Here is a 15041-nt window from a genome sequence, read left to right as displayed (position 1 = left end):
AACACGACCACTATTTCTAGGTGACTCAGGTCCCGATCATTAATCGCAGAGTATAAACGCACAGGGCTGACTCAAGCCTTGCTGACTTCAGTGGGGCTGCTTGAGAAGTACTTGCTCAGAGAGGAAGAAGCAGGCCCAGCTGGCTGCCCTTCAGGTGCTCTCTGTCTGCTCCTTGCACCTGCCTTCTGTCTTCACTGCATCAGCTGCAGTTTGGTCAAGGACCCCACTGGGTGCACTCTGCTCCAGCCTGGCCTACTGGATAAGGTACTTGGGCTTCCCAACAGCTATTTGCAGTTCAGAGACATTTTTCTTGCTCAAATAGTTAATGAAAGTTTAAAAATGTACTGAGTTTTTAACTATGTACAAGGGAATGTGGGTTTTACATCTATTATCAGGGTCTTAGGTTTGCGTAAAATAGTCCATTATAATGGAAAACTGACCTCCACATGGGCTACTGTTCTGTCTCTACATTGGGCTAAATGAACAATATATTGCACAGATTAGCAAATACTAATACATTCATTCAAGAATATACTGTTGGCTGTATAACAAAGGGAGATCAACTCAATGATGGGTGATGCTTTAGAGGGCCAGGACAGGGAGGGTGGGAGGGAGCTGCAGGAGGGAGGGGATATGGGGATATATGTATAAATACAGCTGATTCACTTTGGTGTACCTCAAAAACTGGTACAAAAGTGTAAAGCAATTATATTCCAATAAAGAGCTTAAAAAAAATAAAAGAATGTAGTTGGACTTCCCTGGTGGCGCAGTGGTTGAGAATCCGCCTGCCAATGTAGGGGACACAGGTTTGATCCCTGGGCCGGGAAGATTCCACATGCCTCAGAGCAACAACTAAGCCCTTGTGCCACAACTACTGAGCCTTTGCTCTAGCGCCCACGTGCCACAACTACTGAGCCCACGTGCCACAACTACTGAGCCCGTGTGCCACAACTACTGAAGCATAGAGCCGGTGCTCTGCAACAAGAGAAGTCACTGCACTGAGAAGCCCGTTCGCCACAACGAAGAGTAGTCCCCACTTGTGGCAACTAGAGAAAGCCCACGTGCAGCAGCAACAAAGACCCAATATAGCCAATAAGTAAATAAATAAATAAAAATAAAGTTAAAAAAAAGAAAAAGAATGTACTATTAAGCCCCGATTTCATGCAAGGAGAGTGCAAGGCACCACTTAACTGAATGCAGATTTCAGGTAAACACCTTAGATCCTGCCCTGGGGTCCATGTAGACTCCAGTTCACAGCTGCCTACATTCTGTCCTCCACATAAGTCACACATCTGTGTGACAATCATTTTAACATGCCTTTTCTGGAGGCTTTAAACAACATTCACTGATTGCAACGTCTGAGCAATCCTCACCCAAGATATGTGAATTTGTCTCAGGGTATTTTCAGCTGAGGGTTTTATATGCAGATTAACAAGAACAAGATCCAGCCTACACAGGGGGCTAATCCTCCCTGTGGATCCCTTACTATGCCCTGGCACAGGAACAACTAAAAATAACCTAAAGCACAGGAATCTGAGTTTGGCATCATGGCTGTGACAGTTTCACAGATTTAGAGCATATGTTAAGGAACTCAGAGAAGTAGTATGGGATAGCAGGATGGCAGCGGGCTGTGGAATTAGCGTTTGGGATTGGAATTGCAGCTCAGCCACTTCATAGCCATCTGGCCTCCAGCAAACCGCTCAGACCCTTAAGCCCTGGCTTCCTCATCTGAAGACCAACAGAAGCAATACAAACCCAGGAGATGGTTAAGAGGAAAGGATCATGTTACGTCTGAAAAGCTCCTAACACAATGCTTGAACAGAGCAGGTGCTCAATAAAATAAAAGGCTCTCAGGAACTGCTACAAACACTGCTGACAACCATAAAGAAAATAAGTTGAAAACAAATTACCTTGTCTGGAAGGGGGTCTCACAGGCGCCCGCGAGAGGGGGTTCCGGAATCTTGCGTTCATCATGCGCTGGCGCAGGGAGAGCATCGGGGTGGTGGAGGAGTAGACGGCAGGGGCGCGCGTGGTGAACCGCGGCGGGGAGGGGGTACCCACCGTGGGGCTTGGGGTGGCAGGGGTGCGAGGGGGGTGTCTGGGCGGGAGGTGCGTGGCTCCCGGGGAGCTGCCCGGAGGTGGAGGAGGAGGACGCTTCGCCGGGGTGGCGTCCTCTTCCTGCGGGGAGCTCACTCTGGGGGGGGCGAACACGACGGCAGGCTCCCCCTTAGCGATGTTCCCATCCGCGTGTTTGCCGCCCCTGGGGATGAAGGAGGAGGGCCACTTTGGAACAGAGGAAGACAGTGGGTCTTTGTCCTTGTCCTTTCCGCCTTTAAAAAACATCACGTCTTCATCTTCCTCCTCGACCGAGACCGACTGCTGAGATTTTGACGGCAGGGGCTCCCTTTTGGCTGGCGTGGCCTGGGACGCGCCGTACTTCTTCCCCACCGCCTGGGGCCCTGCTCTGCTGGGGACCCTGGTGCGGGCGTGGGGGTGGAGGCTGCCGGGGCGGCCTGGGGGTCTGCGCAGGTGACTGTCGCCTGCGCTTCCTGCCTGAGCCTCCACCTGGCGGTGCTTGGGAAGGGACGGGGTGGCGTCCTTCGCACCCGCCGAGTATGCGGGAGCCCGGATGCCCCCGGTCTCCGCTTCTGAGCTGTCGTCGGATTCCTCCTTCTGATTCTGCGGAGAGGTGGGGAGCACCCCCCGGGAGCTCGCCGTGAGGGAGGACTGCCTGGCCTGGGGGAGGGCGTGCTGGGGTTTGGAAGGCGGATGCTCCACATCCTTACTCTGCGGATCCTGGGGCTGTTGCTGGGACGCGGAGACGGCCGATGTAGGCTGCTTCTCCAGAGCGGCGGACTCGGCACTCACCCTTTTGGGCAGGCTGGACCCGCGGTGGTGCGGTGACCGTGGCGCAGGAGACAGGTGCGTTTTGGGAGACCCGCCCTCCGCGCCCGCGTCTGTGCTCTGTTGAACATCCTGCGGCTTAGAGGACGGAGATTTGGCCTGAGGATGAACCCCCGCCCAAGTCCCCGCGGATTTGGGGTTCTCTTCCAGGGGCTCCTTCCACGGCAGGCTCGCCCCTCTCTGGGGGCCTCTTCTCAGATGGTCCGCGCCCCGGGAGGCAGGCTGCCTGGAGGAGGAAGACACGTGGTCATTCACCACGGTGGCAGGAAGTGGCTGTTCGTCTTCTGCCTCCTCTTCGCTGTCTTCACGGCCACCCGACCCTCGCCTATGGTCAGCAGCTGGGTGAGAATTCACCCTCGAGTGAATGCGGGGGGACACGGTGGACGGCGGGGAGCTGGAGGGCTGTAACCGGGGCCCCCGGCCGCTGCCAAACCTGTGTGGATATCTACCGTGGGCAGCAAAGGGCCTGTTTCTGAGCAAACTGAAATGTCCAGAGACAGGCAGCCGGGATCGAAATGTTGGGGCCGTGGCTTCAGCCTGTCTCCCTTTACCTGCAGCATCCTCGTCACCATCTCTATCAGAGTCATCTGCTCCCTCAGAGGCCTGTGTCCTTGAAGAGAGATGAGAGGAGACCGAGGAAGGCTGGGTAGACCGTGACGCCGAGGTGGACTTGGCAGCTGGGACGTCGTGACCGTCCCTCCAGCCCCTGTAGAGCGGAGACCCGGGCTGTTGTTCGGTGGACAGCAGCCGAGATGACCCCCCATGGGATGGAGAAAGTCTCAAAGGTGGGGCCGAAGCCCTGGAGTTTTCCTCCCCATCCTCAGAATGGGGCGCCCTCCTCGCGGGCAAGGCTGGTTTTGTACCGTGGTGCGCGGAGCCTCTGTCGCGCAGGGCGCTCCAGGCAGGGTGGCGGCTGGGCGACAGGGCAGCCCGAGTGTGGGCTGCGCTCCTGGGAGGCAGCTGCTGGGAGGCGGCATCCTTGGGGTGCGGGGAGCCTGCGGTTGGTTCTTCCTCCTCTTGGCTCACTGAGTCATTATCAGTAGAGCTGGAAGGGCGGCGAGCGCTGTCCTCGGGGGATTTGGAGGGGGCAGAAGATGCGTAGGGGGGCGCGCCTGGACGAGGGTGGGAGATGGGCGAGGAGCCACGCCTGTCCGCGCCTTCCTTTCTGGGCAGCACCGGCATTCGGGCTCTCACTGGAGTCCTCCCAGGAGCGAGGACCGGGTGGACAGGTCTACTTGGTGGCCTCTGCTGGGGCTTCTGGCCTTGGGTCTCTGAGGGTGAGGTTGGGGGGTCCCCTCGGGAATCCAGCACTTCCTCCTCAGTGATTTCTGTCGACTGAAGATCCACCCTTTCACTCTTCCGAGGGGGAAGCTGGGGTTTTCTGGGCAGCCCTCCATTAGCCAATATTTTGTTCTTCAAGTCAAGAAGCAGGCTCTTGCCATTTCTCCCTTGGGGAGAAACAGGCAAATGAGTGTGTTTTGAGGAAGCTGGAGCTTTGAGAGAAGATGAGGAAGGCTGGGGCTTTTCCGGCTTGTGATGATCTTCCCTGCCGATTTTCTGCTGAACATCAGACTCACTGGTAGGGGCTGTAATAGATTTTAAAGAATTTGACGTCAAAGAAGAACTATGAAAGATGTGCAACGGAAAATGAGTATTTAAGATGGCAGTATGGAGGTGTTTAAAATTAGTAATAATTGATAACTTCTCCTTTAGACATTGGACACATTTTCCCAATCATAGCAATCTCCTTTAAAGTTCCATTTTGCTTTAAGTAATATAGTTCTAAAAACTATATATATTGAGTTTCTATAAATTGAATCAGGCTATGTATGCCACAGCTTATTTGAAGGAATTCTGAAATGAGTACTTTGAAGTAATCCATTGATTTTGTAAGCACAAAATCTTATATAGGACTTCCTTGATATAACTGTCAAGATATTACAAATGCACTATAGCTGTTCTTTGCAATGTAGGCTAGAAATACACATAAGCCTGGCACAAAATGTTGAGTGATCTACACTGAAAGCCATATGGAGATATGTTGTGTCTAATTTGCAAATGACTGGGTGAGCTACAAATTTGTAATTTTTGAGGCATTACAAAGAGTTCCCTATATCACATAACATGTCCTTACTTGCTTTTTTCTTGGGTAAAATCCCTTTAATAATGGATACATTTGTAATCCCACAATAAAGCCTAAAATAAAAAAGACCCCAGGGTAGGCAAAACGTTATATTATGTGTACCCTACAATTTATCCTTTCTTGAGAGCAGGGTTGAATGTGGGAAGGGATGCTGTAAGGGGAGAAGGATTTATATAGCAATGGGGGACCAGAGAGAGGAAACTTCATCTATTTCAGGTTTTTTTAGTTTTGTTTTGTTTGTTTGTCTGTTTGTTTTTAGGATAGAACTGTTTAATATCGCAGTATACTGTAGCTCCTCACAGCATGTAATGAGGGAGAGAGCTTCCAATATCTGGTGTAAATGTGGAGAAGCAGGAAAGAAAACACAGTCCAGAAACACCCCACTCCAATTTTGGACTTTATTAACCTGCTGGGGTTTGATACTGAGCAGATAAACAAGGTAACTGAAATTCTTCTCAGTAAAGTTGCACTCCAAATAATGGAATACAAACTATAAAAATTTTATGTGCTATTTATTCATTAAAATGAGCTAACAACTAAAAATGTCACATTATGCCTGTAAAAATGTTCTTTCCCTGTCATCATAAACCCCAAATTACATACTGATATAAGATTAATCACATAATGAATACATTAATCACATAATTAATACATAATTCATAATTAAGATTGTAATAGTAATTAATGTTATCAGCAATCAATAACATTTTAGTGTTTGGGGAGACAAATTGCTAGAGGGACCACAAAAATATTTTAGACCTCACTTATGGTACCTTAACCCCAAAATTCATCAACAGCGCATGATTCAAAGGAACACACCACAATTAGCAGTAATGAAGAGAGAGAAAGAGAGCCACAAATACACAATGCTTACTTGTTGGCAGAGCGACAATGAAGGCTTTGGAATGAGGCCCCAGTCCTCTCCTGTTTGCGGCCCGGATTTTGAAAAGATAGCGTTCCCCAGGCTGCAGACCATCCACTAGGGCAGAAGTAGTCTCTCCAGGGTAGGTGAGGGACTTTGCTCCGAAGGGTTTGAGAGCCGGGGCGTATGAAAGAATGTATTCTGAAATGATTTGGCAGACGGTTGGAAGGAGGAAACTGAAAACAGTCCTGTGTCCAGTAGACAGACTGTATGGGCAGGATGAATTAGAACGTGCATTACTAAAATTAATACTCCAGCGATGCACGCCAAGTCAGCAGCTGGAGCATAAAGACACAGTAGGAGGTGAACTAGCAACTCAATCAGGCTACCAGACAGACCCGCCAAGTCAATCAGCTGGCAACTTTCCACTTACAGCAAATGAAACACATGGACCCCAGGAGGCCAGTCTTCTATACAGTTAACCAAAAATATTTACACTTGGGTTTGGGTTTTTTCTTCATTGTGTTTATTTACTAATTTACTATGACAGACTATATGCAGAAGAAAAGAAACCCCAGGAAAAAAAATGACAACTCCTAGGAACTGATTCTGAATAGCTGCTGACACCTTTAAGAGTTACATTTTATTAATCTAGGCTATTTGCATTTGTACATTAAGCTAGATAAATTCCATATTTGGAATATAATTTCACTTCTATAAGAATTATGAAAGTTCTTAATATATTCAGATAAGGATTTTTCACGTATTTAAAAGTGTGAGGAAAAGTTGCTGAGTCATATAGATTTATGTTATGTTCAGTGTTTCCATCCTTAATTGGCTATATCTTTAAACATATAATGCCCCGGGCCTTTGGAAAATCATAACAAATTCAGTCCAAGGAACTAATATATCTGTATGCTTATATGGAAATACTGCAACATAAGGAAGCCACGTTTTAAAGCGTAATTTTCACCCTCAACTAGAAACTGTCATGCCTGTTTTCCTGCTAATGAACTCAAGATTTACAAAACTTATCAAATTAATATGAGTAGGAGCTAACCAAGGAAAATAATTTGAACTACAGAATGACCAAGCAATTATCATACTTCCTAGGAAAGTGTGGACGATCTTTCCTTTTTCCTAAGTTCTAATCTTTACAAAGTACATTAATTTAAAAATCTTTACAAAGTACATTAATTTAAAAATTTCAACCAAAAATGCTTTTGCAGCATTTGTCTGAAAAAACAAAACAAAACAAAACAAAAGCCAAAAAAACCCCAGCATTCTTTTATGGTTGAAAATGAACAAACTAGTCATTTGTGGTGGTCAAAAGTAAGAATTAAAAGAACCCACTGTCTATAAAATTTTGTAATTCAGATTTTTGTGTGTGTGGATTCAATTCATCTGGAAAAAATTTAACCACGTCAAAGTATATTCTTTTATTATGTTTTCTATTTCTTAGACATAAAAAATGCCCCAGGATAATTGTGAATTTACAAGCCTCCCACTACACCTTTAGGTTAGTGAGGTACATGAGTTCTTTCAGACATAAAAACTCAGTAGCTATTATTACTTCTGGCAATATTTAATGGACTACCGGGGAGATTCTTTTGCCAAAAAGCTATAAAAATAAACTAAGATGTGGGAGGAGGAAAAAATAAGTAGCGTGGTAATAAGGTCACCAAAGGAGCAATAGTTGACTATTTTTTAATAATTTTATAACTTTTTTATAAAAAAGGTAGTCAGCTAAAACTATCTTTATTCGTTTCAGAAATCTTTTCACCATCATAATAATGATACAGAAGCCAACGTTCAAATTGTCATGAAAAGAACAATTAAAATGGGCTATTCCAACTGTTCTTTCTCTTCGTTTCTAATTTATTCCACTGAAAAATTGAGCAAGAATAGTACAATATATTCTTTAAAAACCTGAGAAGTGAGCAAGCATTAAGTTTAGAAAATACAATCCTACCTCTACCTTCTGTAATTTCTATAGTTCAGTGAAAAGATATCCTTACAGGTCAGAAAAGACAACTTACGATTGAATACAAAAGAGAACCATCCAATTTCTTCAATTAAGAAATTCTCAAAGGAGATCAGTGATAATTTCTGAATTTCCTTAAGCTTACACAAACTTTCCACATTAAAGTTTTCTTCAGAAATCAAGCAACAATAAAAAGTACCCTTAGAGCATATTTGTAGAGGGGATGTCAGGAGAAACCCTTAACACCACCCTTTTAAGTGTCTCCAAGTAGATTTCCAAAAGGTTCTTGAATGTTTGTACATTAAAAAGAAATTATCTGTGCTTTTATTTAATGTTCTCAACAGACTATTTTAAAATTTAACTAGTTGTGGATATTTTATTCTATTTTCATTTTCTTAAATCTACAGTATTTTTTTTTCTATTTTAAGGTCATATTTTCATCAACACCTACCCCCCCCCCCCGCCAAATCAGCTGTTTAAAATGCTGACAAATAGGGAAAAATCTATTTAACATTTTGTTTTATTACTTGATTTTCAAATCTATTAAATATTTATAGTCCCATTCGAGACATTTATGGTCCCATGGTGTTCCTGCTCCCTCCTACCTGCTGTGATCTTACTGGCACCATGACAAGACCCATAGCATGAGAAACAGGGTATCATTTTGTTTGGTTAAAGGTTATGAGGCCACATCTATATGATTAAAAACAGTCCTCTAGATAATTGCATCAAAATCCCTGCACACAGGGAAGACGACGTCATCTTCATAATGACCTGGGTCTTGCTGACAATGAAAACTCTGCATGAAACAGCTTTGTCCATTGGCTTAGCACCCCTTATACTTATGTTGCTTCCCTGTTGCTGTTGGAGTCACCGAGCCTACGATTAGAACCAATGTTTATCATAGTCGATGCACATAGCTCTCTTTGGGGTATTTCATTCCCACATGCGCCTTATACTTTAAGAAATGAGGTTCCTACCTTTCACTCTCCCCTCAGTCTCAGGCAGTGCATCCCAAGCTACAGTGACAGCCGTAGGTTTGCCATTGACTGGCCAGACGGTTAAATTTTCAGGAGCTGTGGTAGGAGCTACAAAAGGACAAGGATCCAAGGTTTAAAAATGCCCTTATGGGTATTCTAAAAGTAAATGACATATGGTCCGACATACACATTTGTTATTGCAGAGCTACTGTGTTAATTTTCATTATACATGAGAGAAAATTCTCCACTTGCTCTTTGTGTATGTAGTGATTTATGTCAGTTTTACCAACTCCTATATTAAGGTTGGACATACATGGGGAAATGCTTTTAGGAATTCAGAATTTCTCTCGTTGCTAACTGTTGAAATATATAAAGAAGATTAAAATCCAGCTCCAACTTCTTTTGAATAAGGTTTTTAAAGACACATTTTAAAAGAAAATAATTGTAGCCTTAAATATAGAACAAATTTCTCCCCAAAAATCAAACATAACCTCAGCCTTAAGAAAGAAGAGTCTCTCCTCTATTCTGGAGCCACGTGTTGTCCAGGGGCATTCACACATACAGCGGGGACTTACGGAGGCTCCACGTGGTTTTAATGTGCTCCGCGTGTCGGAATAACATGCTCATGAAAATAGCCAGTGAAGGATAAAACATGGACCCAAGGAAACGTCTTTGTGTTCATACATAGAAATGTTTGCAAGATTTAGGGTTAATGTTACTTTGAAAAATGCCTCTGCTGGCCTTTATCACTACTGGCTTAAACTGTCTTGAAATCTTCTTTTAGGGGTAATTCCCAAGTTGAAAGTCCAAAGGCCATTCTAAATACAGACCAGATTCCGGTGTTCTCTGGAAGACAGATGTACTCCATTTGCCATCGCGTTCACCCTGTGAGATGCGGACTGCAAATTCATACATGGTGTCTGGAATCAAGCTCTCAATCAGCACACGTCTGTTGGAGACCTGCTTGTAATCCCACCTCGCTGATTCCCCCTTTTCTCGGTAGCGCACCGTGTACTGTCTGTAAGAAAACGCAAGGCAACAACACACCCCGCTAACCAATTCTCTGCACCTGAACACTGGATTCCTTGATGTTTTCCCTTCCCCGTAAGTGATGACTTTTTGGCGGTAAGTAGAGAAATCAAAGAGGAGAAAATTCTAAACTTTTGATTTTGTTATTGGCTCAAAGAATCTACTTAAGTTCCAGGGAGATGTGTCTAAAATAGCCCAGGAAAGATGGAACTTAGTGCCTTTTCAAGACCAAAACGCCTTATTGCTCAAAAGGTCAAGCAGAGATTAAAAGGAAAGGATATAAGGGAGACTGTTTTTATGAGGCAAGGTCCTTATTAGGGGGGTGGGTGTGTGTGTGTGTGTGTGTGGCTATGTACACTACTTAGTCATTTAACACACAAAATTTTTACAACTATATTAATCTACCAATAACTAGAAATGGTATTCACCGGTGGCCATTGTTTTAAAAAAATGGTCTTTTTAACACAAAAATTATTTTAACCTTATGATTTTTCTTCCGTTGCATTGCAAATAAATATAAAAACCAGAATAGCATAAGGTCATGGCTTAAGACAAAATACAGTGCACGTTGTTACACACAGAGGAGCTGGACAGGAAGCAATGCAGTGTTTGAAGACTGTCGAAAGAGGAACTGCTGTGAGCAGGGCATTAGACAAACGCCCACCACTCTACATAGGACCCTTCCTGCTGCCACTCTTCCCAGATAACAGGAAGACGGTAAGACTCTTCCCAAGATGGACCCACGTCTTCTGTGTGTGAACAGAACATTCATGAGACAAAGCAAAACACAACCGGGGGCAAAGAAAGAAACAGAATCTAGGAAAATTCCAAACACAAGATAAGACTTTGAACAGATGAGATGTGAGGTCCTGCGGTGTGTCTTACACACATCTGATTTGTGGGCAGTGTATACCATACTTGGGATTAATTAGCTAGAGTGTCATAGAACCATCTACCCGTCAGCTACAGAAGAGGTCAGCATTCACATATGTCTGAAAATACAATTGTTCAAATAAATACATGTCTCTTCAGGGCCAGAAAAATCATGTCTCTCATATAGACAAAGAAACAAGGAAAAATACCTTGATGCAACAGTTTTCTTCTGTTTTTCCAAAACAGGATCCACCCAGGCTACCAGCACAGATTGTGACGACATTACCCGAACATTGATGTCTTCAGGTAAGTCCAGTTCATCCTCTTCTGCAATGACAATGGTGCACATGGAAAGGCTGTCCCCAATAATAGGCTCTGCCCTGAGTCTCTCTGGTCCCCAGAGCTTATTTTTTTAATTGCTTATGCTTGAGGTAGATAAAATGAAATGAAAGGCAGTTATTTGATTGGTCAATGCAGAAAACCGAAAATCCCCACTCTTCCTCTTCTTAAGCACATTCTAAGCTGCCTAACCCAATCCACATAAGAATAGTAGCACAAAAGGAGGTGCTCTGCCTTGGTCAGAGATGCTCCAAGTCACTCAGCGTTTTCTCAGTATACATGGTGAGTTTCTGGGAAATAATGCAATTTTTACAGGAAGCAAAAGTTTAGGGGAAGAAAAGCTCAATTCAGAGCATTTCCTGGGCAATCATGGCATGAAATAAAAATTCTAGCTCAACAACTGCACAAGTCAGATTGAGTCCAATGTCCTCACTATTTAGAACGTGTGATTCCAAGGCAGGTTAAAAGTTATGTTCAGACAGAAAAGAGAATTCAGCCTGCCAGTTTCCAATGGAATACAGTAAAGTCACAAAGTTTATAGTTTTTGTTCAGTCTGTAATATTGAGACTCACAAGATGTCTTCAATTTTGCTTTTAGTCTCTTGGAGTTTTGGGGTTTTTTTGTTTGTTTTGTTTTTTCTTTTCATCTTTCAGGGATCGTGTTTCAAAAGGATGTGGCTTTTACTACAAGTAGGGGAAGGTAGAAATATGTAGCCTGTTAGAAAAATACAGGGACTTCTAGAGCAGCAATTAAAGAATTTAAAAAGTGAAACATCATACATGTGGGACTTTTCTTACACAATGTACAATTATACCAATTATCAATATAAAAGTAGAATATATAAATATATGCTATATTATAGAATTCAAATAAATTGTGAATGCATGAAAATCATTATGCTGTAGGTTGCCTCTTTAAATTAAGGCACATGATCCCGAAAAGGTAGGTGTGATTTGTTACTATATGATTGATATAAAAATATCTGAAAAGAAATCTGTGAATGGATGTGGAAAAAAGCATCCCTTAGTAAGTAACCAATGATCAGGCCATTATTACAATTTTTCTCACTCTTCTCAATATTATTTTTAGGCAATTTTAGCTGAAATAAAGTTTGAGTGTGTATCTTCCATGCTGCCCCCCAACACCTACCCTTCTTTCTCTTTGTTCCCAGTCTATCACCAAAGGCAATTTATGCGTGAATCAGACTGTGCCTGTAAATGGAATACATGCTTGGCGCTCCTATCATGACAAATCTGAGGCCATTCAAATATACACAGAGATAGATTTCATCACAAGAACACTCTAGCCTCTGAGTAGAAAAGAAACACACATGCCTCCAAAATGTGACCAAGTCTGTCCTGATGTTTCCTTTTTATACTCAGTAAAATCCACGTACATCGTCACCCAGCCAGCATCATTTGGAAACAATGAAGCCCTAGACCATGGCTTGACCAGATGCATCCATGGAGACATACCTGAAATCTTCCGCTTCGTTAGGGCAGCCCTGTAGACAGGCTGACTCTGCCCCCGGGAGTTCATGGACTGCAGGGAGACCACGTATACCGACTCCGAGGCTGCGGACCAACAAGCAAGGGATGAGGTTCTGCAGCTGGTTTTCTGGAAAGCACACCCCTGCTCGTCTGTGTTCCCTCCCCTTACCTCCTTCCCTTCTCATCTCTCTTGGGCATTCCTACTTATCCAGGACAACTACAGATGAGACCAAGAACTGTAGGGACAAAACTCAAAAAGAACACGATTTATGTCGGGAAATGTGGAAGTGATTTTTACCTACAATTCCTGAAAAATGGATTTCTAGCTCATTAGCATCAAAGAAAGATGAACAATGTTTAAAAAAGAAAAGAATAGTATATTTACCCACACAATTCCCTAATTTCTTAACCTCCTAATAGAGAGAGGAAATGACTCTGTTTTTATTTGTTGTCAAAAAGAAGGGAGAGAGACAAGAACAGCCAGTGCACCAGGCTCGCAGCCCAGGAGGGATGCTGTGCCCTTGAACTAAAATCCTCAGGACAGGGTCTCTGAAGATTAGCTAAGAGCAAATGGAAGAGTTGAAACTCACTCTTTATTTCTGGAGTGTTCTTTCAGTTAGTTCACCCTGCCCCCACCCCGCCCCAGTTGTGCATCGGGCCAACTAATATCCAACTTAATCTGGACTTGAAAACTTTATTTGGAAACAAATTACAGTATTGCACTAAAACTTACAACTCTCAAGTACTGTGGAATCATGGAGTCTGAGACCTAGCTGAAACCTTTGCTGTCTTCCAATTTGACCTTCTTATTTTACAAACAAGAACACAAAGCCATAAAAATAGATTGACTTGAGGGTCACATCCCTCAAGGGACTCAATCTTCCCGAAATCTAAAGTTGCTAATGCCCAACTTCAAGTTCTATCGACCTAGTTTCCTGTAGCAGCCTTGATCAATTCAAAAATAAAAATGAGGACACCTGACATACTTCTGACGCAGACAATTGTATCATCAGGTAATACTCAGCACATTAACAAGGTGGCACTAAGACCGTAAAGGAATCTCCTAGCACTGGTGTCCTGCCTGCAGGAACTGCAAACTTCCATATGGCAGTGGGAAAATAAGCCTGTCATTTTTACAAACAGTGTGTCAAGTTAAACATAAAGGGAGACCCGTGCTCCAAAATACTCACACTGAGAGCCCTGTTTATGTAAACTTCTATAGACTAATCACATTTCTTTTTTTAAAAAATTTAATTAATTTATTTTATTTTTGGCTGTGTTGGGTCTTCGTTGCTGCTCTCAGGCTTTCTCTAGTCACGGCGAGTGAGGGCTACTCTTCCTTGCGGTGCGTGGGCTTCTCATTGTGGTGGCTTCTCTTCTAAGCATGGGCTCTAGGCATGCGGGCTTCAGTAGTTGTGGCACGTGGGCTCAGTAGTTGTGGCACACAGGCTTAGTTAGTCCACGGCATGTGGGATCTTCCCAGACCCAGGATTGAACCCTTGTTCCCCTCATTGGCAGGCAGATTCTTAACTACTGCACCACCAGGGAAGTCTCCCTAATCACATTTCAAGGGAAGGGGCAATACTTGACTACCTGCTCCCTTCTGTGTGTGTGTGTGTGTGTGTGTGTGTGTACACACAGGGCAGGTAAAACTCACACTGTGACATGAGTAAATTATTTAGACGGAGACTCTTACGTTTTATTCTATCAGAGAATTTTGAAATGTATGTTTCACAAAAGGGAAAAATCAAGTTTGTAACACCTGAATTCACAGAACATCAAATTAAGCTTGTCAACAATGGAGTCCCTTCAGATCTGTTCATTTCTTGGTGCTATGGCAAATACCCCAAATGTCAACAAAGAAAAAACTGCCATTCAACCTGCCATATAAACTCTGCCATCTATACAGGAACATGTATAAATAACTAAATGTGAAAAGCAGTGGCTCATCATTTACCAGGAACCACCAAGAAAAGAATAATTTCCGATGATTGACTCTTACGTATCTTCAATGCATTTCTTAAGGTTCTTGGATTTACTGAATGCCCAGATTCTTGATTTGCTGTGCTATCCAAGTCAGCGTGGCCCAAGATATCTCGAAAGAACAGTCTGCACTGAAGTAAACTGTAACAATGGTTCACACATACTGGGTCTAATCTCTGTGCCGTGTTAAGTATTTCACATCAATTCTTCATTTAGTCCCGACAAAGCCCCACGAGGAAGCTACTCTCATCATCTTCTTTTCACAGTTGAGGAACCAGTTCAGTGGGGTGACATGACCCTAAGGTCATGGCCTAAATGCAGAGCTGATCTCCCACCCAGGTCTGTGTGGCCCCAAACCTCCTGCTTTGTTAACACAGGTGAGGAGGGGGCAGGGCCCAAGGCCAGTGGCAGGGCCCAGGGCTCACTGGGCACTGGCCCCAGGGCCGAGAAAGCA

General features: G+C 43.8%; 1 protein-coding gene across 3 annotated transcripts in view; it reads right to left on the bottom strand.

Annotated features, from left to right (window-relative positions):
* FNDC1 (fibronectin type III domain containing 1) overlaps positions 1–15041 on the bottom strand; it is a 104056-nt gene that overhangs the window by 36938 nt on the left and 52077 nt on the right. For all 3 annotated transcript variants that reach the window (XM_057740273.1, XM_057740274.1, XM_057740272.1), the window contains 6 exons: positions 12590–12688; positions 10985–11102; positions 9704–9891; positions 8874–8981; positions 5922–6110; positions 1911–4490 (listed from right to left, as the gene is read on the bottom strand). In XM_057740273.1, the coding sequence (XP_057596256.1) occupies positions 1911–4490; positions 5922–6110; positions 8874–8981; positions 9704–9891; positions 10985–11102; positions 12590–12688 (3282 nt within the window). The remainder of the gene's footprint in view (positions 1–1910; positions 4491–5921; positions 6111–8873; positions 8982–9703; positions 9892–10984; positions 11103–12589; positions 12689–15041) is intronic.

The sequence above is a fragment of the Hippopotamus amphibius genome, chromosome 6, assembly GCF_030028045.1.
Source record: "Hippopotamus amphibius kiboko isolate mHipAmp2 chromosome 6, mHipAmp2.hap2, whole genome shotgun sequence".
Lineage (NCBI taxonomy): Eukaryota > Metazoa > Chordata > Mammalia > Artiodactyla > Hippopotamidae > Hippopotamus > Hippopotamus amphibius.
Note: the sequence above shows the minus strand (reverse complement) of the source record. Positions and strands in the feature narration are given on the sequence as shown.